Source organism: Empidonax traillii, unplaced genomic scaffold (assembly GCF_003031625.1).
Source record: "Empidonax traillii isolate 1590-97213 ecotype Southwest subspecies unplaced genomic scaffold, ASM303162v1 scaffold434:size946695, whole genome shotgun sequence".
Lineage (NCBI taxonomy): Eukaryota > Metazoa > Chordata > Aves > Passeriformes > Tyrannidae > Empidonax > Empidonax traillii.
Genome location: NW_020955627.1, coordinates 131,866 through 159,623, shown reverse-complemented (window position 1 = coordinate 159,623; position 27,758 = coordinate 131,866). Strand labels below are relative to the sequence as shown.

At 46.0% G+C, this 27,758-nt stretch overlaps 1 protein-coding gene across 7 annotated transcripts in view; it reads left to right on the top strand.

Annotated features, from left to right (window-relative positions):
• Positions 1-27,758, top strand: part of IQSEC3 (IQ motif and Sec7 domain 3) — a 107,945-nt gene that overhangs the window by 64,232 nt on the left and 15,955 nt on the right. For all 7 annotated transcript variants that reach the window (XM_027894607.1, XM_027894612.1, XM_027894611.1 and 4 more), the window contains exons 3-7: positions 3,342-3,630; positions 9,625-10,724; positions 16,238-16,399; positions 26,098-26,220; positions 26,850-27,016. In XM_027894607.1, coding sequence (XP_027750408.1) covers positions 3,342-3,630; positions 9,625-10,724; positions 16,238-16,399; positions 26,098-26,220; positions 26,850-27,016 — 1,841 coding nt within the window. The remainder of the gene's footprint in view (positions 1-3,341; positions 3,631-9,624; positions 10,725-16,237; positions 16,400-26,097; positions 26,221-26,849; positions 27,017-27,758) is intronic.

Below are 27,758 nucleotides of genomic sequence, written 5' to 3'. Positions count from 1 at the left end.
GGTGTATTCCCTGGGCTCAGTGCACGCACAGAGGAGGAAGGCAAGGTTGCTGTATATGCGTGGGGAGCTTTTGTTCTTGTCCCAGCTCTGTGTTCTCAGGGGCTTCAGTTCCATCCTGCGAGGGCAGCTCTGAGGCTGATGGTGCTTCTCGCACATCTGTGACCGAGTGTGTGTACTTAGTGCTTGCAGTCTTTGGGCCCTCCTCTGTCTCGAGGAATAAACTAAATGTCCAGTGAGGTTAAAGGGGGTTTCTGACCATTTTGGATTGATCCAGTGTCCTCTGCCCCATTGGTCAGGGTCAGAATCAGGTCTGGTAAGGGTACTCAGGGTCAGACGCAGTCATCAGTGGTAGGTCCATGGTGATGAGGCAGGTACAAGGTCAAGCTGGGGAATCAGTTTTCAGGGTCTGGATCAAGTGTGTTTACGGCTACATAATGGGGAAAGCTGTGGTAGGGCTGGAGACCAGCGTTCTTACAGTGTGGCTGGGGCAGCGATTGATGACTATGGGCTGGGCTGAAAAGGGAGAGCTTTGCAGGGGATATTTGTGGGACCCCCAGGTGAGACTGGTCAGGCTTTAAGTGACAAGGCTTTTCAGAGAGCCTGGGGAACCTTCGTGTATGGAGATATTCAAGACTTGCCTGGAGGAGGCTCATCTGTCTTTGAAAATGGCCCTGCTTTGAGCAGGGAGTTGGAATAGAGACCTCCAGCCTTCCTCCCAGCCTAGGTTATTCTGAGATATTACAAACCCTGCTGGTTTTACTTCTATATTAGCAGCGTGTGCAGGATGTGCTGTCACTGGGAATGTGACACTCAGGCTCTAAACCGTGTGTGACAGAAAACCAAACAGATAGTGTGCACCCACCAGAGGTGATGTACTCCTTACAGGGCAACGGGACCAAATGCTGCCAACTCTTGCTCACACAATTCATGGTCTGCCATGAGTAGCCAGTGAAGGTCCTCAGAAAAACAGAGCTAAGCATATGTGTGAGCATTTAGAGGACCGTCATGTCAGGGAACATTTGCTGGCATTTAGAGACCATTCATGCTCCAAGGGAAGTCAACTGGATCTCTAGCCTACTGCCTCGGGCCCTGATCTGCCCTGATGAAAGTCTGTGTGGAACACTGTGCGCTGAGGCCTTGACTCAGCAGAGCAATTTGGGGTGTGTGTCTTGCTGAATCAGAGCTTGTGTGTCTAGCAGAAATTGCTTTATAGGGCACAGTCTGGTTCCCACTGAAATACTTGTGAGCCTTTCAGCACACACTTCAATGAAAACGTGATCAAATCTATGTCACCTGGTCACCCCTTGAGCTGAGGACAAAAATTGCTGCTCTGCTGGTTTAAATAGAATGTATAGAACAGAGGCTGCCAATATATTGACAACTGTAAGGGGAAAGTCTTTTGTTAAGGTTTCCTGCAATATGGATGGATGTGGAACAGAAGCAGTTAAAAATGGCTACATACTTTAGGAGTATATCTTTAGATGTAGAAAAAGGTGTAGAATCAGGAATAGAACAGTGAAAACTTTTATAAGGTGTACAACCTAAAAGAATTGTTTTATGACTCATTTTAATGGTGGTATTTCCTGATGGATGAGTATGCAAAGATATCATTTTAATATGCTTTGACAAAGTTGGTTATATAGCATTTATGTAAGGGACTGGCTTCTGGGAATATATTTTTCAAATCTAACTGATGAATACATGCACATGTATGAAAGAAGAAGCTTTCTACCTTGAAATCTTTCATCTTTCTTATTTCTGAAGTTGTGGTACTGTCTTTGCCTCATCATATTCGGAGCCCTCTTAGAAAATGTGGGAATATTTCTAAATTTGATTGTTAAATCTATTGAACAGAAGAGCTGCCACTGGAGACAATAAACTTTTAAAAGTACTAGTAAGTGTGCGAAAGTGCTCTGAAGCTTAGGAGGCGAAGTCTTTTTACAGTTAGAAGACTTGGGCTTCCAAGTGCTTACAGAACTTTTGAAAATGAGACTTAAATGCTTTTAGGTAATTTGGCATTACAGAAAATCATATCTGATTTTCCTGGTTTTGCTCTGACATCAACACCAATCATAATATGATTTATTATATAGATGATAGACAAACTAGTTGTATGTGGAGCAAATCCAAGAGAAATAAATATGATTCATATGTGAATTAAATACTTTAATGATGTTTAAATATGAGAGGCAGTACACATCCTTGGTTTCAGTGGAATTAAATGCATTGGTTCTGTAGTAATTATTTCCAAACTAGATGTTGCTCTCAGTAAATAGTCATTCCTTGGAAACCAATGGAGCTGTTTTTGACAGACATGGTGCAGTAGAAGCCAGAGTCCTTGCAGGCTTGCACACTCTTGAAAGTCATAAATTATTCTTTTGTAGCCACTGGAAGGAGGCTAATGAAAAAATGAACAAACACTCTAATGGTTCAAACAGTCTGCCAGAATATCAAAATCTTGTTTGAAATTGGATGATTTTGGAACATACTTGGCAAGAAGGGTTAACTACAGACTTCCTCAGCACTTCAATGGATCAGACATATGCTAATCCCATCCTGCCTGGAGCAAGATGTCAAGTCTCTTAGAGTGCACTGTTGACAGGCCCTGGTTTCACACAATTGCAGCTGTAGCTGACAGGAGAAAAGAGTGTTTTCCTTTCCCCACAAGATCTCAGTGGCACAGCAATTTGTGGGTCATAAAGAGAAGGCTTCTTTCATGGAAACTCTGCAGGTTGCTATGCCTGGATTGCAAACATACTTTAGAGAGTCAGGATCTCAGGGGTGGATGGCTCTGTTGCCTCTTTATACTCTCAGCCCTCTAAGAGTTCCTCTGGAAACTCTGCAACATTCCCCTGCCCATCTCCCACATGCCCTTAGAAACTCCAAGGGAAAACAGGATCCTTGGGATCCTGGCTCAGTGCCAGATGGGACTCGAGATGTGCAGAGAGATGCTGATCAGTAGGCAGCAAGGGCACAGGGGTGATTGCCAGCTGCTAGCTGCTCCAGAGGGCAGGAGAGGTGTCCCTAGGCCATGACACTCTCCTTGGCTCCCCACCTCCTCCAACTGCAGCACCTGGGGCAGAGGCAGCCAAGGCAACTCCAGGAGTCACAGGACTGGTTCATACAGGGGTACCTGCTCTTAGGGAGGGAGGGATCAGAGTTTTGGCTGCATCAAGCCGCAATCCTGATCCATAACTGAGGGAGACCTCTCACAGCCCAGGCTCCCCAAGCATTTAAAATGCAGCTCAGGAAATGAGTACAGTGAAGAATAATAAACGTGATCATAAATCAAATATAATAAAAACAAATAAAAAAAGCGAAACGTTGCGTTTTGTTCACAGTGATGATCCCAGCGGTTCCACAAGCAAGAAAGCCGGGTGTGAAACGGAGGATCCGAAGGAGGCCGGCAGACAGAGTGGCCAGGAAGGCAGGTCCGACACCCTGACGCTAAAAGCCCAGCATGCGGAGCTCCACGAAGAGCAGGCAGCGGGGTGTTCCCCTCTGGTGCAGAAGGCCAGCCTTCACCACACGGGCTCCCCAGTGAGAGTGCAGCGCAGCAAAGGGGCGGCCTCGTGTTCCCACGCGGCTGCCTCCGATTATGAGCTCTCCCTTGACCTAAAGAATAAACAGGTACCAAGGCTTCCTCCTCAGGCTGTGGGAGAAGGGGATGGGGTGGGTGGGACTGCATTCACACTGTGGTGGGATGTCTTTCAGCAAATCCTTCAGCCTTTTGTTCGCCTTGAGCTTTTGCCCTGCCTGAACTGGCCTTTTACCTACGTGGGGCGGATGGAGGAAGTAGCTTCCCCACCTCTGACTGCGTCACCCTTTCACCCAAATCTGCTGGTCTCTGCTCCTCATTTGCCTGGGTTCTGTGGTCCAAAGTGGACCTAGAAACCCAGTTGTGAGTGTAGACTTAGAGACGGTTTGCAGGCAGCCGAGAGCTGCAACATCCAGAGATATTGCCTTGCTCACAAGCATTCAGTGCCTGTAGGGCTCCAGCAACTGGTTGTCCCAAATGATTTCCCTCATGGGACAGGTCCCCAAGAACCGTCTTGCCATCTTGGATCATGCAGGGTAGGTCCCCAGTGCACTTCTGCATTAGCATAAGGCGTTCATTCAATGAGTGTCCTGCACAGCATCCACCAAGATGTCTGTGTATTGCTGCCATGACTGCCTTCAGTGCAGCAGTGGATGTTGAAAAGACAGGTAGGTTAACCAGACTGAGAGGAAATGATTCAGTTCCAGAAGTTGCAAGCCTTGCCTTCTGTGCCTTAGGCTACAGCTTAGCTCCAGAGCACAAGTGTGCCTGTCTCTAGATACATCTCCTGATGGACTCCCAACAGGGGACAGTGGGACAGGGGCTAATACCAGCTGGGCTACTCCCTCAAAGGTAATGAGCTGGAACATGCCCCCCCACTCCATGTCGTTGCAGATTACAGTCCAGAAGAGCTGTTGTGCAAAACAGAACCTAAATAATAGTTTCTGTCTTTTCCCTGGTATAGTAGCTCAACCAGAGGCTGTTGGACATGCAGACCCTGCAGTCTGTGAAGTGAGGATGACAAGCAAATACTAATGACAGTGTCCAAATTACGTTCAGTGGGAGAATTCAGCGGGAGCTGTGCCACTGCAGCTGAAGGGTCTCAGCTAATGAGGTTTCCACAGAACTGCTACTTCTAGGACATCTCTTTGCCACTTCCCTTAAGGCATTGCTGCTGTCCCTAAACATACATGTCAGATCAGTGGCTCAATAAATTTCTGGGCAAAAGAGAGACCTTGACTCTTTAGCTCTGTCTTTCTCAATATACTGCATACTCAACTCAGAAAGAATTCTTGCTTCACACCGGGAAAAGAAACAAGAGAGACTAATTAACTGGTTTAACAAACTAATGTGACATATCCTTGGGGTGGGCCAGATCTTGATTGCTATATATGGGCTTAGCCTCCTCGATGTCCTGGAGCTGCTCTGGTTTGTCCTGGGGTGTGTCTGTCCTGTGTTATTTTAGCTTTAAGGTCATGTTGCCATATCATTGTTCTTGCAGCAGAGGCCAAACCTGCCCTGGATGCATGTGAGACAGAGAGACATGTTAGCTGATTGTTCATTAATGTCTGGTGCCTTGCAGGACTGACCTTGCATAGACCTAGCCTATCTCGAAGGTGAAACCACTTTTCTCACAGCAGAAGGGTCTTACAGTGTGTATGCCTCTCCAGCCTGATGGTTGTCCTCAGTGAATGACCTCCAGCTCTGGAAGATGTTCAGGCAGTGAAGAGTATTAATTCTTCAATTCTTGCACTCTAGTATGTGTTTTTATAGGTATTCCAATCAATTTATTTGTCCGGTAGTTCTGTTAAATGGGAATAAGAGTGATAGGACCCACATAGCACTGTCCCAGTAGAACCCTAGTCATAGCTCAAACTGTAATACATTAACAGAACTTACGATAAGAAAAACAGGTGAAAGGAGACATTTTTAGTTTCAAAGTGCAATTGAAGTCATATTTACTTTTTGGGAGAGGGCTGAGTGTTAGGAAGGTAGGAGGGTAGAGTACAACCTCCTCTGCAAGGCTTGGACCAGTCGTTGCCCCTCAGCATCATAATGCAGTGTTTGAGAGTGGCTTCACAGCTCTCCTTGCTTTCTATCCCATGAAACAGAGATTGCTGACAGTGCACTGAGCAGAAGTACACCGTGCTGGGAGGTTGGAATGGAGACTCAAGTGCTAAAGTTCCCTTATGCTTAGACTCTATTGAATGCTGGGAAAATGGAGGGTGTCGGGAGAGAGGAGCATACCTTCTGTCATACACACTCTTGGGTTGTGCTGAAGGGTGGCAGATGTCCCAGGCATAAAGGAAAATATCTCTTTAGCACATGGCCCTTATAACAACATTCTTCCACTGTGAAAGACTGGAGGGAGGGAGAAACATTAAGAAAGTGTGATAGAGAACACGTATGCTCTGTATGTCTTTTTTATATATATATATATTTTTGGCAATGCATGCATTACCTGGAGTTGACTCAAATTCTGTCCCTGAGCCTGATTCTCTTCTTGCTAACATGGTGGCACATCACCATGCTAAGTGGCAACCCTGGTGGAAAACCAGTGCTAACTGAGAATAAGATCAGGCCCATTTTCTCCTGGTAGATTTATGAATTTATGCCTATGGGCAACAAAGCCATGGTGTGTGCACCTCAAATGTTTGGCCATATCCAGGCCTGGCACTTCATCTTGCCTTAGGCTGACCTTGTTAAAGCTCCCTTCAGGTGCAATCCCTCATAGCAATGGATATTTCCCAGCCACTTCTAATTCAGCCATAAGGCCTGAATTGCTCAGAATGAGTGTTCATTTCGAGGCCCAGAAATGTATTAAGCTAATTATTCTTTGAAATCCCCTCCAATCCCTCTCCTGCTTTTCCCTTCCTCTGGTGCCAGCTGTCGGATCATTCCCCAGAGAAGAGTAGCTTTAAGTAGGCAATTACTTGTGATTCATAGGGTTTATTAGGAGTGAGAGAAGGCCAATCATGTCTGGCCTTTCTCACCTCTCAAATGGGAAGAGAAGGTTCCTCCGGCCAGCCAGACATACATCTCCATTACCTGTGATTGCTGTGGTGCTAATGGATGTCCTTCCCTCCTCTTGAGAGGAGGAACACAGGCCACAGCTGTGTGAAATCCTTAATTCCTTTGGACTGTCAGTTAGCCCGACCTGATAGCAAATGTATACATCCCAGGCATCAGTAAACAGTAAATGGCTGGACTACATGAAGGATAGAGAGAAAGAGAGACCCACTCCTATAAAGCAAGGGTGGGCAGCACACTTCTCTGTGGGGGTGCTGCATCTGGCTTTGCCAGTCTTCTCAGGCATCCTTTGGTACAGTGCCTGTCCCTGTTATTACAGCTGCAACATATTGTAGGATTCCCCTTGCTTTTAACAAGCCAGATGTTAGTGGACCACGTGCAGAATCCATCCTTACACCCCTGGAATGAACTGGAAAAGAGACTAGTTTGGGAGTCCTCTCATTTTAGATCTTGTTCTGCTTCTTAATGCCTAAGCCCTTTTGGAGGACTGAGATTATGGACTGCAAAAAGCTTGTGATGTTTTTTATCAAGGTACTGATAACTTGCACTGTTCCTTTAGACTTTTAGAAGGATGTCTTCTCAGTAGTTATTAAAGTCTGCCTTTTGGGGAACTGTCCTTGCATGTGATAAACTGGCCTTTTACTTCAGATCAGCAATGACATCTTGGCCTCTAATAAGATCACAGCATATGAATTTCATGTTTTCAGCATGGCTGTCACCTCCTTGGAAACCTCAGATAACTGTAAGGCTCTTGCTTCTGCATTATTTTGCATTTTACTATTATTCTGTCCCTCAGATAGCTGTGCATGCCCCTCCCATTTGTTCCTCTTTCCCTCCCAACACAATTAGCTCTACATTTTCATTAAAAAGATCATTTATATTAAATGCTCACAGTCAGTTGTCAGTAATAACTGTCTGGGTTGGGCCTTTGCAGGTTACTGGTTGAATTTGCATTTGTCTGCATGAGCCTTCCTCCTGAAGGGAAGGGCCAAGGGATGGCTCAGTCTCTTTCCAGGCAGACCAACTTTAAAGATATGTGGCAGGAGTGCTGGTTTTGTGGTGGGCCTTAAGACAGTCATTTTGAAAAGCGAGACAAAGAACCCCGGCAAAACACTTCTGCTTCCTACCCAGAATCTCTTTTTGTCCCTATATTCCTCTTTCCTGCCATATCAAACACTGGAGGATAAGGCGAGTCCTTGATTATCCAAAAAGCTCGAGGGCAAGGCAAACAGAAAACAGAAACCTACCTTATGTTTGAACACAAGGCAAAGGGTCCCTACTTCATTTTCAAAGTGGGAAATATGAAAAGAAGTGCTTCCCTCACTGCTCCATTCCATAAATGGCAGCCTCACATCCAGTGCAGCAGGATTCCTAAACTTTTGCTGTGGCTGGGGTCATGTTCCTCCCTTCCTGACATCTCCTGAGGTCATATTATCTTCCCCTACTTCCAGAGGAGTTAGTATTGGAAGGGTTCCAGACGTGATTTACCCTTCTCACATCTGTCAGACCAGGCCTTCACTTGTACCCAGATCACTCCCTGTAAATTATGCGATGTTACAAAAAAAGAAGAAAGTGGACGATATGACATGACTCTGTGAGCTAAGGCTCAGGCTGCAGTCTCCCTTTGACTACAAAATCAATTTGCACTTAAACTCAGATCTTATGTGAGCTCAGTCCTTCATCCTGTGAGTACTGAGCCAACAAAAGATATGGTAAGGGGCAAAGTGGTATCTGGCTGAGGATGAGGATGCAGTCAGTAAACTCATCCTTCAGTTCTGCTGATGAGCTCATACTCCCCATATGAATGATGCACTGAATCCTCTGTTAATTCAGGCCTGACTTAACCAGCACTTCACCTTTTTTTGGCTTTTCCACATGTGCACACATGCATATAAACATTACGGCTTGCACCTGCACTTTGCCTTGTGAAGTGCTGGCAATGTAGAGTTTAGCTCATAGTTCAGCCAAAACCTCAGTGAGTGTAGTTCGAGTTCATCCTTCTTTTTTCTTCAGTCCCATCTTCCATGATCATCTTCACACTGTCCTCTGTCAGTCGCTCACTGGAACCACATCATCTAACATTCTACTGTAGCACGTTAGTGAAAGCCCAGCTGCAGAGGAAGAGTGAGGGGATTACCAGAAAGTATATGTTCTAGACTACAGCAGAGAAATGGCCATAAATACCTGCTTTGCTGAAGCCAGCTGAGATGGCACTTTAGCTGTGTGCATGTATTTATGTATTTACATATGTGTTTGTTGTTACCACCTCAGGTAAACCCTCCTTCTAATAGTTCTTACTATCTTGTTTCAACATTAAATATTCAGATTTTTTTTGCCTTTCAAAACTGAGAGTCTTTCTTTTTTTGGGTACTTCTCTTTTCACTGCTGGCTGATACCTGAAAAATATGAGAAGAAAAGGCACTTTGGGATTCAGACTGCTTTTTAAAAGACACAATCTCAGAACAAGCCCAGCTTCCACTAACTTATATGGAAGCTGTTATTTCTCACTAGCTGCTATGATCAAGCCAGCATTTTCTGCATTTAAAAATTAAATTTTCTTCCCCTTTTCTGAATGATTTGTCCTTTCCCTGGGAGTATTTCCTAAGGTGAATAAGGAGGGCAGAAGCATTAATAGCATTCTGAGACAAGAGATAATGCTTGACATTACCAGAGAACTGCTGAGCAGGAAAGCAGGAACACACATTGCTGGAATATTGTATTTGCAGAGATGAGCTTGCCCTAAAGGCCATCAGAAGTGGGTCTGAGAGGGTAGGGCACCTGCAGGCTCCAGCTTGTATGACTGGCACTCTGGAGAGAGACACAATCAGGTTAAAGCTGTGAGGAAGTTCCTAGTGCTGGTGTTTTAGCCATCCATGCCTGAAGGGGAAGCTATGTTGAAATCACAGGCACGGCATTGCCCTGAAAGCAATTCAGCTAATTCAGTGTTAGAAGTTCCTTTGACAGTCATTAACCTTAATCAGTACAGGAACAGGGGTAACAAAAAGCCACCAGAAGTCAGTTAGCAAAAAATACCCTCTCATTTCCATGTCTTTCAGATCGAAATGCTAGAGCACAAATACGGCGGTCACCTGGTGTCTCGCAGGGCAGCTTGCACCATCCAAACCGCCTTCCGACAGTACCAGCTCAGCAAGAACTTTGAGAAGATCCGCAACTCGCTGCTGGAGAGCCGCATGCCGCGCCGCATCTCCCTGAGGAAGGTCCGCGTCCAGAACTCAGAGAGCTTCTCCGCAGAGAAGGCCCTGGTGGAGGGGTACAACTTTGTGGGCATCCCATTGGTGAGGTCCCCGTCCTTGCCAGCCACCATCAGCGGGGCCCTGACTGAGCTGGAGGACTCCTTCACGGAGCAAGTTCAGTCCCTGGCCAAATCTATTGATGATGCCCTCAGCAACTGGAGCCTGAAGACCATGTGCTCACTGCAAGATGGGGGCTCATACCAGATAAGGGAGACCTTCAGTGCTAGCTCAATGCAGCCAAACCAAGACTTAGAAGCTGAGCTGCAGGAAAAGGAGAAGGAGGAAGGTCTCATGCCAGATACTCTACCCAAAAGCAGCAGCACTCTCATGATGGCTTTTCGAGATGTCACAGTCCAGATTGACAACAAGAACATCTCTGTCTCGTCGTCTACCTCGGTGTCCATGGCAAACTGCCTCAGCAGCAATGACCAGACTCAGCCTGGGCTCTCTCAAGCGATCAAGGCTGAAGAAAGCCCAGGAGAAGGGGAGGGAGAAGCCAGTGAACCACCAGCTGCCCCAGAGAGCTTATCTGATCCTGGAGCTCTCCAGAACACCCATACTTTCACCGAGGTAGATGTCAGTACTAATGGCACGGGAGACAGCAGTGCTGAGCCTGATCAGATGGCAGTGCAGAAGCTCCAGTTTGATGCTAGCAATGAGGCGGGGCAAAGCAAAGGCTCCGAGTCTGAAAATGCAGACAACTCAGAGCAGCTGAGCAGCAGCAGCACCTCCACTTCAGCCAAGTCAGCCTCTGAGGTGTCCTCGAAAGAAGCACTGCAGGCCATGATCCTCAGCCTCCCCAGGTACCACTGCGAGAACCCTGCGAGCTGCAAGTCCCCCACACTTTCCACAGACACCATGAGGAAGCGCCTCTACCGCATCGGACTGAACCTCTTCAATATGTAAGTGTCTCTTCCTCTGTTGTGTTTCCCAGCCTATTTCAGGCCTCACACAAGCAGATGATAGCAGACTCTTGGTGTAGATCCATCTCTGAGGAAGTTCTTTCAAGGGCATGGCCATCTGGGTATGCAATGAAGAACACAGCTTAGCTGCCCAGAAAATTTCTCCCTATACTCTCACAAGTACTGTCCTGATCTTCTAACAGAGGAACAAGCCCACTGCTCCATGACTACTGCCCATGCTCTCAGAATTCACTGTACCTTCAGTGCCAGTTGTCATCCATTTGGCATCCACCAGCTGAGCCTGGGATCTAGGCTCCTGCTCCACTCTGTGTAAAGGAGCAAAGATAGCTGGCACGGTAAACCCAACCCTGGTTCCTTAACATGGGGCAATTACAAGTAAGGAGAGAGAGGTAGAGCTGAGTTTAGCTAGCCCATTGTGAGTCATAATGATAAAATTATATCTCTGGCTGTCATTTACCTTCAGATATCTGGATAGATTTTCACCTGACAGACCAGGTTTAGTCATCTCAGTCTCTTACACATTTGAGTTCAATATCCTGTGAGAAGGCTGCATGTGTGAAAGCAAAAGCAGAACAGCCCAGAGGTTACCAAAAGAAGAGGTTAACTCATGGGGTCACAGATAGCCTATTGTGGATTGGCAGAAAGCACCTGAATTCCTATTAGGACCTTTAGATTTGCTTGTTGATTTTAGATGAGACTTTTCTCATCTAAGCAAGCCATGACAAGTCCTGGGTTTTGTTTCATCATCACACTCTTATTTTATGCTGTCTTGGTTTCCACCTGAGTCTCCTAATGGTGAGGAAATAACATAGCCATACTAGAAGAATGTTTTGCCATACATCAGCATGGACCTTTTGGTCAGAGTGGGGACTGAGGATTATGCAGTCCTAGGCAGAAGTTTTGCACAGACAAAGAGGCAGTGCACAGCATTTATGCACATGTAATATGAAGGCTGTGGAGTCCATGAGGCAGGAACCAAAAAGAGAGGTTTTTAGGGCTGGGTTCAGAGCCCATCCGGAACTGAAGTAATGTTAGATCAGACAGATTTGGGACTCTTACAGAACTGAAGATGACATATTACTAGTTCTGAGATCAGACCGGAGGACAGTAGAGAGGAATCTGACCTGTTAGCTTGGCGAAGTGCAGGTTTTTTTAATTCTCTGATTGGTATCTAAGTGGACACGTGACTCCCCTTGGGACACCGTAGTTTACCTCCACACAAGGGACCGGGAAGGCTTTTACGCTCTCTGCAGGTATTTGGTTGTTGATTTCCCTGTCAGTTTCTAGGAAGGAGCCAGTTTATCCTTGTGGAGTTTGTGATGTGGGCACTGACCCATGGGGCACAGAGCTGAGGTTATGTGTGTGCACATCCTGGACCAGCAGCTGGAAGCCTGCAGTTGCCAGCAGCATAGTCTATCTGGCCTTGTGCTGCATTTTTGGAAAGCAGCACTCTGGCTCGGAGCAGCCGCTGGGAACGCAGCGATGCTGTGCTGCGGTGGCGCTTTCCCCGTCCCCACTGCACAGCGAGGGGGTGAAATCCCTGGAACAGAGAGTGCTTCATTCTGCAGCACTGTTGTAATAGCTCAGTGTGTGGGGCAGCTGACTGCGTGGGCAAAGGGAAAGCCAGCAGGATGTGAGGAATCCCGCAGCAATTGCTGGCTGTGCTTAACACCCCTGCAACACTAAAAAGAATAGCAGAGACCAGGCTTAGGAGAGATGGAAGTGGAGTTGTTTGCTACACACATCTGGGTAAAAGCTGCATGCTGCAGTACATGGGATACATTTGCAGGTGTTCAGTGGCAGAGATGCTGTACTGCTATCAGGATTTTGTGAGGAACAAATTGAATCCCAGGAAGACATGCCGAAAGGCTACTGTTAGTGAAAGAGTAGTGTGTGCATCTGAGTTATAGTCTAGGCAGTGCAGGAGGGCTGTCACAGCTGGACTGTTTTATCCTGCATCCTCTACATTGTGTGTGCCATCTCTACTGAAATCTGCACATCCATGCCAGTACAGGAGGTTCCTTTTTTGTGGCCATATTCAGCTCCCAGCTCCTATGGAGTAAATCCAAAGTCAGTCCAGTGGCTGTAGAGTCCCACTGGAGTAGCTGAGTTCGTCCACGTGTTGTGATCACTGTATTGTCCTTTACCAAATACGAAAGTGTGCAGGTGGATGTGCATTTTATAAATCTCTGTTGCTTAGCTTGACTTGTGTCCTGACCATATCACCTCTGCACTGAGCAGGGAACTTTACCTGCTCTTCAAAGGTGAACCAGGAGGTCTGTGTGATAATGAAGAAGGTGTATTGTTGCTATTCCGTGAAGAAGACCTGGATTTTTCAGTATCAGATCTTGCAGCTCTCCTGTTCCCACATTTAATGGGTTGATTGTTCTCACAGCCACTCTCCCCAGGGATGCCACACTACCCAGGTGTGATGGTTTTAATCTAGGCCTTCCCTGGTTACCAGTTTGTAACCAAGGAAGGGACAGTGTTCCCAGTATTTCATACGATTTTTACTTAAATCGAGGTGTAAATAAGAAGGGAGGAAAGGCCTTCCTTCTTCTTCTCTTCCGCCAGAGTTCAGGAACAGTGGGTCCCTGCATTGGTCCCACTTATCTAAGGCTGAGGCCTGCAGCATCCACTGGCCTGCCACGTGGAAGCTTGGAGAGTGCTGACCGTGTCTGCCAAGCCTGCTTTCTAAGGGACGTGGTGAGATTTGTTTTACTAGTTATTTTACTAGTTCTCGGGTTTGATTGCACATATCTATTCGGTGTCCCTTTTTGTTTCCTTTTGTCCCTTTTTTTCCCCTTTCCCTATCCCTTCGGAGGGTGTTTGGATTCCCGTTTGCTGTGTACATAGCATCTTAACTGTAATACACATAAAATATATTTTTTATATAACTGGCTTAGTTTTTGGGTTCTTCAATTTGCATAGTTTTTTTTCCTTTGCCCTAGGGGAAGTAGAAAGGGGGGAAGAGAGGGGCTGCTACTGGGGGGGTTGGGCATTTGGCAGGGAGCCAAGTCTGAACCATCACACCAGGATATTTTCTTTTGACATTACAGAGTAAGTAGAACTATTTCAAGCTCATCTACTTTTTGTCTGCCCATGAGGCCCCTGTAAGGAGCAGGCCATTCTGCTGAATGCTGATCCCTTTATAGCTAGACATATGTTGCTCACCCACATACTTCACCAGCTGATAGTGTCACAGTCTGTGCCTCTGCGTATCATGCATTCACGTGCTCCAAAATCTCATCCTATCCTTTCTCCACCCCGGGAAACCGCCTGAGCAAGTCCACTCCTTGAGTCTTGACAAAGAACCCTGAATTTGGGTTAATGATGGAAGTAGGGCATCTTTTTCATGAAGTCACACTCTTACCTCTCCCCACTCACCAGCTGAGAGGACCCAAGGAATGTGACGATCTTCTTGGCATTGCACTCGTTCACCTCAGCCGAGAGTGCACCTTGACAGAGACCCTTCAGTGGGGCAGACTGAAATATGAGAAGAAAACCTCCTGCACAATACACATGTACAATTTGTTCTTGTCTATCCTGTGGGACAGGCACCACGTAGGCTCACAGCCACTCCCAGGGTGCATAGAAGCATGTGTGCTTACAGGAGGCATGAGCAGAAAGCCAAAATAGGCTCTGATGAACATATAGGCTGCATGTACAGGTCATACACCAAACGTGTGCTTGTTGAGACATGCACTCCCCCCCGAGAGGAAAGGGCAACCGCTGGTTATTGATACAGGCTGGGGGATGAACGGATTCCGAGCAGCCCTGCTGAGAGGGACATGGGGGTGCTGGTGGATGAGATGGTGGACATGACCTGGCAATGTGCACTTGCAGCCCAGAAAGCCAGTTGTGTCCTGGGCTGCATCAAATACAGTGTGGGCAGCAGGTCCAGGCAGGAGATTGTCCCTTTACTCCACTCTTGTAAGACCCCACTTGGAGTGCTGCATCCAGCTCTGGGGTCCCCAGAAGAACATGAACCTGTTGGAGTGAGTACAGAGGAGGGCACAATGATGATCAAAGGGCTGGAACACCTCTCCTATGAGGAAAGGCTGAGAGAGTGGGGGTTGTTCAGCCTGGACAAAAGAAAGAAGACTTTTGTTCTCCAGGACAAGACTTTATTGTGTCCTTTCAGTACTTGAAGAGGGCTTATAAGGAAGATGGGGACAGATGTTTTAGCAGGGCCTATGGTAGTAGAACAAAGGGTAATGGTTTTAAGCTGAAGTAGGGTCAGTTTAGATTAGGTGTAAGGAAAAAGTTTTTTACAATGAGGGTGACAAAACACTGAAATAGGTTGCTCTGAGAGGTGGTAGATGCCCTACCCTTGGAGACATTCAAGATCAGGTTGGAGGGAGCTCTGAGCAACCTGATCTAGTTGTAAATGTCCCTACTGACTGCAGGAGGATTAGACTGGACAGCCTTTAAAGGTCCCTGCTAACCAAACCATTCTATATTTCTGTATCTAGCACTATCAAGCAGAAAATCACTCCCATAGCCAGGCAATTGGGCCCACTCAGCACTAGACCTGTTTTCAGAGAAGCACTCACAGTTACAGAGGGAGAAAAACCCTCTGTTTGGGATGTGCACAAAGCTCCCTCCTGTCTATGACAAAGCTTTCTCCCAGTGCCTTCTCTCACACCCAGAGATTTCTGCTTGAGGGTGAATCAATAGAGAAGGGAAGAACAGTAAAGGGTGGGGAAAGTGGAGGAAGAGACAAGCAAATATGAGTATGGGATTTCTGTTCAGGCAGCCAGCAAGAAGCTCAGATGAGGAAGGTAGAAAGTGTCACTCAACACTGAGCACTGAAAATGTATGAAAAAGAGAATTATTTTTTTAACAGAAAAAGTGCCCACTTTTCATTATCTCCCTTTCAGCCTTGATCCTCATTTGCCCATAGACCATGGCAACAGTGTCTCCTAAGTTTCTTCACAGACATATTTTTATCTTTGCCTTTGTCTGCCTTACAGAAGGTGCAGCCCCAGCTCCCCTCAAGCAAAAGGTGATTTGCCCAGCTCTCACCTCTGATCTTTGGGCACAGCTCTCTGTGGGTTACATTTGGAACAACTGAATGTACTGACATTTCCTGAACTATCTGTGTGGGACACAGTGGGATGGGGATGATACAGGAGCCTTTGACTCTGGAGCAGATGGATGGCAGAAGAGAGTCACTGATGAGGCATGGTATAATGCAGCAGGATCCTTTGTGACAGTGGGATGGCACTTTTGACTACCAGGTGACTGCAGGTGCTGTAAGTGACACAGCAGGTCCTATGCCATCACTTCGTCCTCGGCAGCAACGGGGTGGGACACCACAAGTCACTTTTCCTCATCCCAGCCAGTCCCATTCCTGCCACAGGTGTAAACTCATAGGAGCCCAGGCACATACCAAGAGCTACATTGCTGCAAGCCATGAGGGGAGCCAGAGGCAATAATACCTCAAAGAGATCATGCAAACTCACCATGTCTCTGTCCTTCCCTTTCAGAAACCCAGACAAGGGGATCCAGTTCCTGATTTCCCGAGGCTTCATCCCGGACACCCCCATTGGGGTGGCTCACTTTCTGCTCCAGCGGAAGGGCCTCAGCCGCCAGATGATTGGGGAATTCCTGGGAAACAGCAAAAAGCATTTCAACAGAGATGTCCTGGAGTAAGTGTAGAAACCTATTCTTCTCCTTCCCACACTTTAGAGGAGTTGCCAGCCCACTGTGCTCCTGGCTGCATCAGCAAGCACTCCGTTGTTCTCCATGCCACTCCATCTTCACTCTGCAGGAACGCCACCATTCCCACTCCCTATCCGCCACCCCTCAACACATTTTCCAGTGTTGTGTTTAATATCATCAGCCCTTTCATTTCAGTCTCTCCTCAGAAGGCCTGTGATCATCTAGCACTCAGCACTGTCAGGGCTTAGGGCAAGTGATGCTGGGAGGTTTTGGGTCTGGGAAACTCCGTGGCTGGTGTCTCACCCCATCCAGATAAAGTACCTCTGATGCTTTCTGGGAAGCACTAAGAGAGGCAGAGGAGGAAAAATGTCTGCTCCTTGACCAGCAGGGAGAAGTGAATGCTGACTACACATCTGGTTGTCTTTCTGTCCAGGTTGGAGATGGGTGTCCTTTTCCGTTTGTCCAACGGCATTACAGGGATAATGAGAAGTGGGTTAAGGAGACCTGCATGAGGAAGCATGCTACTAAGGGTTTGTCATTGCTACTGCAGTCCCACAGCACTGAGGAACATCCCCACTCCAAAATCTCCAATGAGCTGAACTGTCGTTTTTCAGAACAAGATCTCAGATTTCCCCCCTGCTTCTGTTCAGTCACTGTCTTTGCTGGATTGTTACCTTCAATTCTCTCCTGGTCACACAAGCCCTGTGTCTCTCAGCCACTTCTCTCCTTTCAGGTCTAGCTCATTCAGAGACACATTTCAAGGGATGACCAGCACTCAGCTTGGTCTTTCTTTTATTATGCAGAAACAGAGTTCTTAGGTGGGAAGTCCTTTGCACTGGGTCCTTTATTATATTCTCCCCTTATCCAAAATGTTCTCTCTTTCCCTTGAGTTGTGCAGTGGTTTCTCTTGAACCAAACCATACAGAAGCCCCAAATCCAATGCACTTCTACTCCAGAAAAAGACTGGAGGATGACAAAGTTTGAGAGCCAAATCTAGGTCCAAATTTCAAACTTCATTCCCACTGCAATTGCTGTTTCTTTTTGCTGCAGGTACCTGACATTTAGTTCATCTCTTTTTTAATATACTGTATGGGTATTGATTTGGCCAGCAACAAGACACATGTTCTCTCCAGTCTCTTCATGATGAGAGCCACAATTAAAAATAATTGCCTCTTTTTCTCCAGCAAGTAATGTGTGGACTGTTTCCCCTGACAGATAATCTGCTGAAGTCCAAACATAGCCTCTGCAGAGACAGGGAAATATTGCAATAACAATATGCTCTTGCTTACTTGTAGTCCTAAATCTGGCATCATCCCTGCAAATGACCATGTTCTTCTGCCTCCACATGTGACTACAAACTCTGTGTCTGCAGCTCCTGAGAACAGTCCCTACTGCAAAGCTTGGTACCTGCCTCCCAGCCCCAAGGCCAGGCAGCTGCTGTGTCCTGGTTGCCTGTCTTGTTTCTGCATGGAGCAGGGGGGCCACTGAAGCCAGGGACCCTACTCCATCTTGCTCATTAACCTGAGTTTCCACTGCACCTCTCATTGTACCACTCCAAATGTTTTCGAAAGAGCGACCTTGCCTTCTTATTTACAGTTGTAGAAAGCGAGGCTCAAAGATGGGGACTGAGCTGTTGAGGCTGTGGATGTATCTTGGACATGGACTGTGTGTGCCTGGATATGTATCAAGCAACTGATCTGAATTCAGGGTTCAAACCCGTGTCTGATCTCCCCAGGCAACAGATGATATGCTTGCACTAACAGTCTGTGCTGCCAGCCCCTCTTCACAATTAATGGCTGATTCGTCTCCCTTAAAGGCAAAGATAAAAGTAGACTCAAAATATACACAAAATTTGTAAAACAGGAAAGAAAGAACACGCACATTCAGCTGGTTGTAGCTGTGCTGTTTGAAGGTACTTTCATTCTCTTCTTGTGTCAGTTCTGAGCTGGAGGTAGCAATGTTTGGTGGTTTTTGCGAGCAAATTTTCATCAGCTGCTTGTGAGGGCTGGCTGGGCAATGGTTGCACACCCAAGAGTGTGACATGCATGGAAACAATGGAGAAAGCATTGACAGGAAAAATTCTGGCTTGGGATTATTATCCTGTATATTTTACCTGCCCATACTGCAGGAAGAAGAGAGCTGGCAGTGTAGTGTACTGTGCTGGCATTTACAGTGCACTATATCTCAAGGGCTGGTCACAACTTCTGAGCTGTTTCTATGGGAACAAGAGGCAGATCAAAGACCTTTTGGCATCTTAGAACTGTCTAAGACCTAGCCTGGTTCTCATTCTCCATCCAATTCCATCAAACTAGCTCAGGAACACTGACACAGATTGGGAGAATACCCTCTTCAAAGACTGTCTTGCAGTCCCCACATCTACCCACACTTAGAAAGCCAGTATGGTATTCCCTGGAGACCACGTTGAAGCAACAATAGCTTTTGCACAATTTGCCCAATAGCACAGCCATTGTTGTGTCCCAAATTGACAGAAGAAGAACAGGCACTGTTAGTTCTGGCAAGGTCAAATATCCAGGCAGGACGGCCGTGAGCACACAGTAGTTCTTGGACAGCTTGAGCATCTTCATGAACAAGTTTGCATGCAGTCAGGGATATCTGTGCCCTTTCACATCCCAAACCTGACCCTGGAGCCTCCTCTACCTCCCCAAAGCAATTTCAATTATTGATGCCACTTGCTGTGTTAGTTTAGCTTTCGCTTGATGTGAAAACTTATGTTGCAATTGTGTATTGTAAGCAACGTTTTTACTGCAACCAGGTTAAATTAACCCAACTGCATGAATAAATAATAGGACAGCTTTTAAAACATCTGCAGAAGTGTCAGCCTCCCCTGTGCATTTGGAGGCAGGGCAAAGCTGCCCAGGTTACAAACTCCAGACTCAGCTGTAAAGGCCAGCCATAAGTCTGCACTCTGCAAAGTTCTCTTGGCTTCCACAGATATTGAAGCTGTGCTGGTTGACAGACAAGCCAACCTCTGTCTGTTCCTGCTGTCACAACAGAGCTCAGGAATGCAGAGTGGCATTTGGCACTTGAAGACAATCCCACTTTACTTCCCACCTAGTAAGTGCAAAGCTCCAGAGAAGAGCCATGCTGGCTGCAAAGCCTTTTATGTACATGAACAGGATTTAGGCGATGGTAAGCATTTTATGAGACTTGGAGAACTATTTTGCCTTCCCACACCTTCATGCCCAACACTTAAATGCCCTGAAATTATAGTCTCCCTTCCATCTTCCTACTTTTATCTTTCCACCTTTGACTGATTTTCTTGGAACTCAGACAAGGTGTCTGGATAACTCACAGGTGATTATACATGCCAACCAGGGGATCAAGGGAGAGGACAGGGGATTTTCAATAGTTTCTGACTGTCAGGACACATACATTTTGATAACACTAGCCTGCTTAAGTCTGTCTCTTTAGGAAGATGTGCTGTGTAATTTTTCTCTTGTAGAAAAGGCTTCAGTCTTTAAAACAAGGATTTATCTCACCTGTTGTTGGCCACTGCCAAATTTAGTGTTTTCTAGCAATTTATGAATTGCTTTCATCAAAGAGCCATGTATCCCTCAAGAATGTTGTTTTTCTCTATGTGCTGATTTAGGCTGGATATCTAGCTTTTAGGCATTTTGTGTTACAGGGCATAAATCCCATCTGTAACCTATTTTAAGCATCCCATAGAAAAACCACCCACTGCTATCAGCATCCCACAGTAGGATCCAGGCTCTTCTCCTGGGAATGTGCTTCCACAACCCGTCCTGCAGCCAGCTGGGAAGAGTCACTGGGGACCTGTCCCCAGGGTTTCAATGTCTAGTAGTCCAGGGAACACAGCTGGAAAGAGGTAGCCTGGGTCATTAAAACACCTATGTGGTACTGAGCAGTTTTAATCAAACCAATTTTGCAAGCAGAGCAGAAAAATTACTCTGTTACTTAAAAAAAGTCAGGCCCAAGGCATTAAAACCTATATTTGAGACTCATCATCATTCTTGCATCCATAATTCATTCTCTATTTATCTGTTGCTTTTGTTGTCCTTCATTCATACTTCCCTTCACTTTAGTTCATTCTTCCCCTCCTCCTGTTTCTGACTTAGGAATTGCTTCCATTTATCCATTCTTTTTCATTCATGAACAAGATAATATGATGCCATGAATGGAGTCGGCTGTGCCGCTGATAATGGATGATTTGTGCTCAGGTCGTGGGACCCAGGGGTGCAGAAGTGGCTGTCCTGGTGCGTTTGCTGTCAGAGGAGAAATGGGCAGGGGCGCAAGCAGAAGAGATGTTGTGCTGAGTTGTGTTAGTCTGTGAGATGCTGTTGGACACGCTCTCCCTGTGGTTGAGCAGCTTTCCTGTCTGTCAAGCCTGTATTGTCTTCTCTTTCTCTCACAGAAAGTCAGGGAGAGAAAAGCTGCTCTTAGGACTGTAAGTGCAGAGCTGGGAGGCCAGCAAAGAGACTGTCTCCCAAATAAGTGTTAGATTTCTCTTGGACTGGCATAATGAACTTGTCAGGTTAACCCAAACTAGCCTTCTTTCCCCTTCTCACTGAGGACATTGCAGAAGATCAATAAGGAGCTTGCGTCACCAGAGGGTTTGAGCAGCACAGTGTTGCAGTTTATGCTGTGGAGCAATAGATAATGATGTGATGGAAACAGGACAGAGGGAAGAATGTGTTAGGCAGTTCTTGCCTCCTGCTGCAAGCAGAGCTGTAGCATAGGTCAAACGTAAGCAAGAACTGCTTTCCCATGTCAGGCTTGTAAAGGCTGAAGGTGCAACTTGAACCTGCCTAGGTCCACAGGAAACCAGTGTTTTGTTCCCCAAGGGAATGTTCCCAATGTCCCTTGGAGGGGAAGGTATAGGATGGGCAGAACCATTCCCTGCATGATCAACATGTCTGGAGTGGGAACAGCTCTGTACCTGTGAGGCAGCTTTGGGGCAAGGCATGGTACATTAGGCAACGCCTTGCTTAGGAAGGAGTGAATGCCCAAGTGGCCACGTGAGCTAACAAGAACCACGGGAGGGCAAGTGGGTATGAATCAGCCCCAGAAAAACAGCAGGCAATATGTGTCATGTGGCATCCCCCAGAAAGAGAAGACTGGTGTAGGTCATGGTCTTCATTGTAGAGACTATCCTTGCACAAGGAGGCACGGAGGGTAGGATTGGGACACATGCCTGTGCCCACTGGTGCAAGGAATCAGTGAGTGCTGCTAAGGTTTTGTTCAGTTAACACGTGCAGAGCAACCTCCTCACAGGAAGCTGAGCTCTTCCTCTACAATTCACCCAAATCCTGGATCACCTGCAGAAAGCCCGTAGAATTAGGTAGAATGAGAAAAGGGATTTTTTTTATTAATATCTTTGTGCCTTGTGATTTTAAACTTTCCACCTGGCTGCCTCCCCCATTACTCCCTCCCTGAGTGTAGGCTGTAGGTTCGTTACAGACACTTTTACTTTCATCCCAGCTCCTGATGCATTGTCACCTGAGCGGAAAAGCTGGAAAATAGGTCATTACACTTGGGTGAGCAGATCCCAGCCCCACATGATACAGCTGCTTCCTGCCTTCACTGAACCCTTTTGCCACAGGCTTTTTTTGCCATGCTTAGCCCTGTGCTAAGTCCTCACAGCTCTGAAGCCATTATGTCCACCCCCTTTGGGGGGAATACCCTGTAGCCTAGGAGGCAGCATGGCTACCACAGAGATAATAGCTGGGCAAAATAACCCATCTAGAAGCCCACTCTTTGGTGCTGGCAGCTGGTGTGGAATACTCTGCAGTTGTGAGGTGCTTACCTGTTGGAAGTCCCAGGGCAGATCAAGCTCCCCATGTATACAGGTGACACAAGAGCCTTCAAACCCCACTACTTTGTAAGGCAGGGTGTCAGCACTCTTCCTTCACACTTCAGCAATATGATCCAAACATCCAAAGTCATATCCCTGCAAAATACTAAAATGGGCTAAATGCGTTTCTGGATACACTGTGAGCTCAATTTGTGTAGCTTGTTGCAAGTTTGTGGGCATGAAGGAGTTGAAACAGGAGGAGGTGTTGTAAGGTGATTACTGTGCCTCTGCTTCATTATCCTTCAGGCCTCCTGGTGGTCTTGGAATAGCCATCTCACAGGTATTCTGCTGCTTGTGGAAAAAAATGAACCCAGCACTGGTTTTGGCATGTGCACATAAGTTCTTGGTTTATTCCTTGGATGCAGAGAGCCACTGACTCTCATATCCTGTGTCAGCTTCCAGGGTCTCTGCCCTGGAAAGAAAAGACCTCCTTGCTCTGGCTTCATGAAGAAAAGTTGCATTACATTTCAGGGGAGCTCTGACAGAGGCACCACAGTGCATTCGGGAAGGTTAACAGAAATCACCACAAGAATCCGAGGTCAGGCAAGGCAGCAAAACTTGTAGCCATGTAGAAGAGGAGCAGGAACATGGCAGCCCCATAGCACAAAGCTTTTCTTTGAATGGACTGCTCACAAAAAAGTATCAGACAGCTATGGTCCACCATTCTTTCTGGTTGTCTAGCAGCAGAAAGTAGCAGCCTACCTGAAGGCTCCTCTAGGAGCTATTCCTCAGGCCTTTGGCACAGGCGTTGTCAGATAAATAAAATGCAAACGTAGGCTGACTTTACTTGAGTCAAACATTCTTCCTAACATGTCCTTTCTGCCTGGTTAACTTTTCTCAGAAAGCAGGACACCCTTCTTTGGGCTTAGAGACAAATGGAAAAGACTCCCAGGAGTTCATCTTAAAATTTACAAAGTAAACCTGCATCTGTGAGAGAAACTCTCAAAGGAGAAGCTGAGTCTGACTTATAACAGTGTAACATTGCCTGTTTGAGTCTGAAAAGAGCTATGAACAGCTGTCTTGTCCTACTTGTCCTAACAAAAGTTTGATGCTTTCTGTACCACGGACATTGACTTTATTACTTGAGATTTGTACACAAAGGGGAGGACATGTTAGAGCAGCCTGTATGGAAAGGAAAAGACTGATCAAAAAGGGAAGGAGGGAGCAAAAGATTTAATGCTGGTGGATTGGGTGACCTCAGCAGGTCTCCCTGGTGTGTGCAAGGAATCTGCTTTCACATGTCTGGAAGCAGACAATAGCAGCAAAATCATTGGGGTCAGTGCTGAGAAACATCACACTTTGGAAAGGATTAAAAAATAATTAAAAAATTCCAAGTGCAGAGGTGGTTGCAGCTGTGAACACAATAACGACTAACCAGAGAAAAACTCTTTTTACAATCAAAGATAAATTTCAAGAAGCAGAATGCCTTGATGTTAACCCAAGGGAGTGAGTATAAGTATGAGAAAAATAAAAATAACAAAGGAAAGAGGCAGTGGAAGAAGGTTTTTCTGTTGTCAGAAACCATTTGTGAGTATTTCTGCAGTCCACCTCTTGGAGAGCGAAAAAAATGTTTCATGGAAGATTTTCTATGAGAGCAGTCCCTTTGATTCTCTTCCCTTACTTCTCATCAATTGTTCCTAAATTTCAATTATATGGAGTTAGTGCAGGGAAAGAGCCCACATTTTGTAGCTGAGGCTGTAACAACTCCAACGTTAGAAGATATAAAGCATTTTATGTTCAGTCAGAGCTTTTGGTAAGTTATTCTGTGGGTGTCACCCCAGTTAAATGATGATATCTCAGCTTTGAATCAATAAGGCAATGGAGAGACGTCTTTGAGCATTTGAACCCTGTCCCTCACCCATTTGAGGCATTGTACAAGAGATTTTTATTCTAGTAAGGCTGCACATGGCACTCAACGGCCTTGTTCACAAACCACTTCCCAACAAGCCCACAGCAAACTGCAGCACTGTAGAAAAGACCAACAGACACATTTCCAGTTTATCACAGAAAGGAAGAAGAAGAAACTGGTGACAGTACATCCCTTTATTGGAATATATGTCTGGCAAAATTTCCAGTAATCCTAGGAAATGGAAGGATCTAGAAGAGAGCTAATCCCTTCCTCCTTTATTTTCCCTGTAGCACTCCTCATAGAGTTCCAGACGACCTGTCTCAGGGAAAATTTCTTCCTAACCTTAAAGTTTGGGTCAGTTTATCCTTTACAACATGAGAAAGCAATCCAAACACAATACAAACAATGAAATAAAGAGTGGGGAGGGGTAGATAGAATTAGTATCCAAGATGCATAAAATGTGGAGTTCTTGAATTTTTAATACATTTCTTATGTCAAGTTGGTGCCATTAGCAAATTAGTAACTTTGTATTTAAGGAAGGCCTAAAGCAAATGGGACTTTGGCAGCTGTGAATTTCTTGGTCTGTCAGACAGAATGTCAGCTTTGAAAATTTATTTGTGGGAAAGAATAGGAAAGTAAATGTTACATACAAAAACCACTGGACAGTATTCAATGTCTGTCTTTGTTAAAATAACTAGATTTCTAGACAAGGGACATGCAGAAGGTAATTCTATACTTCAGCAAAGCGTTGGAGATGAGAAATATTTAGTGGAGAATGGGAAGAGAGACAAATTAGCAGAGGAATCATAAAGAGGGGGGAGAATTGGCTGATGCAGATTAGTGCCTACATGCTCTGCTAAAATGGGAATTTGGGCCTAAGGCAGGTTATGAACAGACTTCTCTGAGTCTAGTTTTTGATTAATGCTTGCAGTAATGACCTGAGCACAAAAGGTAACAGAATGTGCTGAAGCTACATGGGGAAGGTGGTATCTTTACAAGTGACTGAAATATCAGGCAGTAACAATAAGAACAAGTAGATTATTTGACTAATACAGACAGCAATACAGACTACAACTGTAGTAGCAGGTTTTAGAAACTTAACAGCAGGGCCTTTATAAGCTGACAGTGCTTTACTGGGAAATACAAGAGGTAGCATCCCCTTCTTGGGGTATCCAACTTGGCCATGAATTACTAGTGGGCAGTGCATCACTTTGAAATGAAAAGTGATACCAGAGGAGAAGGTCATTGCTGGTAACATTGTACAACAGCTTCCCTTTCCTATTTTCCCTGAGCTGGCTCTGGTCTCAAAAGACCTAATGAATGTTGTGGTTGAGAGGAAGTGAAGAGTGGTGAAGAAGGTACGGGTTGGCAATGGGGATGGATACTGGACAGAATGGAGGGTGAGAACAGGCCAGTGAACTGAGATAAGAGAAGGGTCGATAAGCAGGTAGTGAACTAGTGCATGTGCTGACAGGGACAGAGGAATGAACGATGTGTAAAGGATTAGCAGATGATAGGAAAGTTGGAAAAAGATGGATCTATCTCTGTACTGATTATTGATATAGGTTGTCTTTAGATACCTATTGATATAGGTGTCTAAATATCTATGTAAATATAGATGTCTAGATATCTATATAGATGCAGGTAAATATCAACACATATAAATATATATATACTTTCTCTGTATATGCATGTGTAAATACATATGCTGTATGTGGTATGGTTTGTATATACCATGGTGTACACACACACACACACACACACACACACAAATATATATAAATGTAGTTAGGCACAAGAATTACTCACCAGCTCTACAACACAGAAATTACTTGTCTGAAATTACTGCCTACTGAAAGCATGACCTGGGCAGCTGCAGTGATGTCTCAGGACATTTCCCATGGTATTTGCCTGGGGGATTGAGGCTTGGCACTGCAGTGAGTGAGCCTGCCTGGCGTAATCCAGGGGAGGACGTTCTGATGAAAGCTGCCCTCCTCTCACAGCTGTGTGGTGGACGAGATGGACTTCTCAGGCATGGAGCTGGATGAAGCCCTGCGGAAATTCCAGGCCCACATCCGTGTGCAGGGGGAGGCACAGAAGGTGGAGCGGCTAATTGAGGCTTTCAGGTAAGAGAGTGAGCCCTGCAGCCCCACTGCTGCAACCAGGTGGAAGAAGAGAACACACCCAAGGCAAAAAAACAGTCATGGAGAGAATGATCATGGATTTCCCTTCCAAGGAGGGTGGCCATGGAGGGGCTTCTGAAGTGTGGAGTCCTCTGTGCCACTGTTGCCTATGAGCCATGTCTGTGTCAGATGTACGGTGGCATGAGAGGCACAAAAGTCCAGAGTGAGGCCAGTGCTGACATGTCTGCCAGCCAGGGATTCCCTGTTCACTGGTGTGTTCAAAGGAAGAGCAGCAGTGGGGTTTGCAGGGGTGCTGGGCTGCTCCTTTGGTGCTTCCAGAGGAGTGCTTTGTCTTTAGCAAGGCAGGCTGGAGTAGACACCTGCTGTACTACCCCTAAACAGTGACATTTCTCCAATCTCTCTTGCTTTTTTGCCAAGAACGCTGAAGTTTCAGTGGCCTACTTCAGCCACTGGTGGGGAAATTTGCCTTCAGAGAGCAGTCAGTTCCTTCTCCTTTGTATGGGAGGTGGAGTGAAAGGAGCAATTTGTTCCACTTGTGATAAAGTCATTACCACCCTGGAGCAGAGGTCTCCCATGTTCCATGTTAAGTGTGTGCATCCCTCCTGCTGCAGCCAGAGGTACTGCATGTGTAACCCAGATGTGGTCCAGCAGTTTCACAACCCGGACACCATTTTCATCTTGGCCTTTGCAATCATCCTCCTCAACACAGACATGTACAGCCCCAACATCAAGCCCGACAGGAAGATGATGCTGGAGGACTTCATTCGCAATCTGAGAGGTGAGGGTCCTATTTGATTTTTTTTTTGCCCTCTTGTTGCTCTAAATTCTGCCCAGGTGAAGGCAGCAAAAATCTAGGGGAACTGTCTTTCTCCAGGCTGCTGCTGCTCCCTGTGAGCCAGACATGAGAGGCCCTTTGAGGTCCCTTCTAGAATGCTGGGGAAGGGAAAAATCTTATTAGTTTTTTCTTCTGCAGAAAGCTTCTGCAGTCCAGCCTTCTCTGAAACCAGCCATTTTCCTTGAGAGATGGTTTCATCTTTTAATAGATCTCATTGGTTGGAAGTAGTCCATTGTATTAAATTTTCCTATTGTTCTTAGCCCCTGCTCGATTGTGCTAAACAAGCCCTTCCCCTCCTTGCTGGTTTGAATATATGAACATATTTTCCTTCTATTCAGGCTAAATCTTCCCCTTCTTAATTGCCTGCAATTACTTATATTAAGTGTAGGCATGACAGAGTTCATGCATACATTACCTCTTTGCAATTTCTGATACATCAGTTCCTCAAATCGATTTTCTTTTGTTTTTAAGGTCAGTCCTTCCCATCTTGGTAATAGGTTGCTAAAAGCACTTTTCAGACGTGGTCACAACATGCTCATATATAGAGCCACTGCCTCGTCCTTATTTTCAGATCTACTAATGCAACTTAGTATTGTTTGGCCTTTTTGACATCATGTCTAGGCAAATTCTTGACTAATTTCCCAGCCATATTCAGTCCTAGGTCATCCTAGGTCAGCCATCTTAC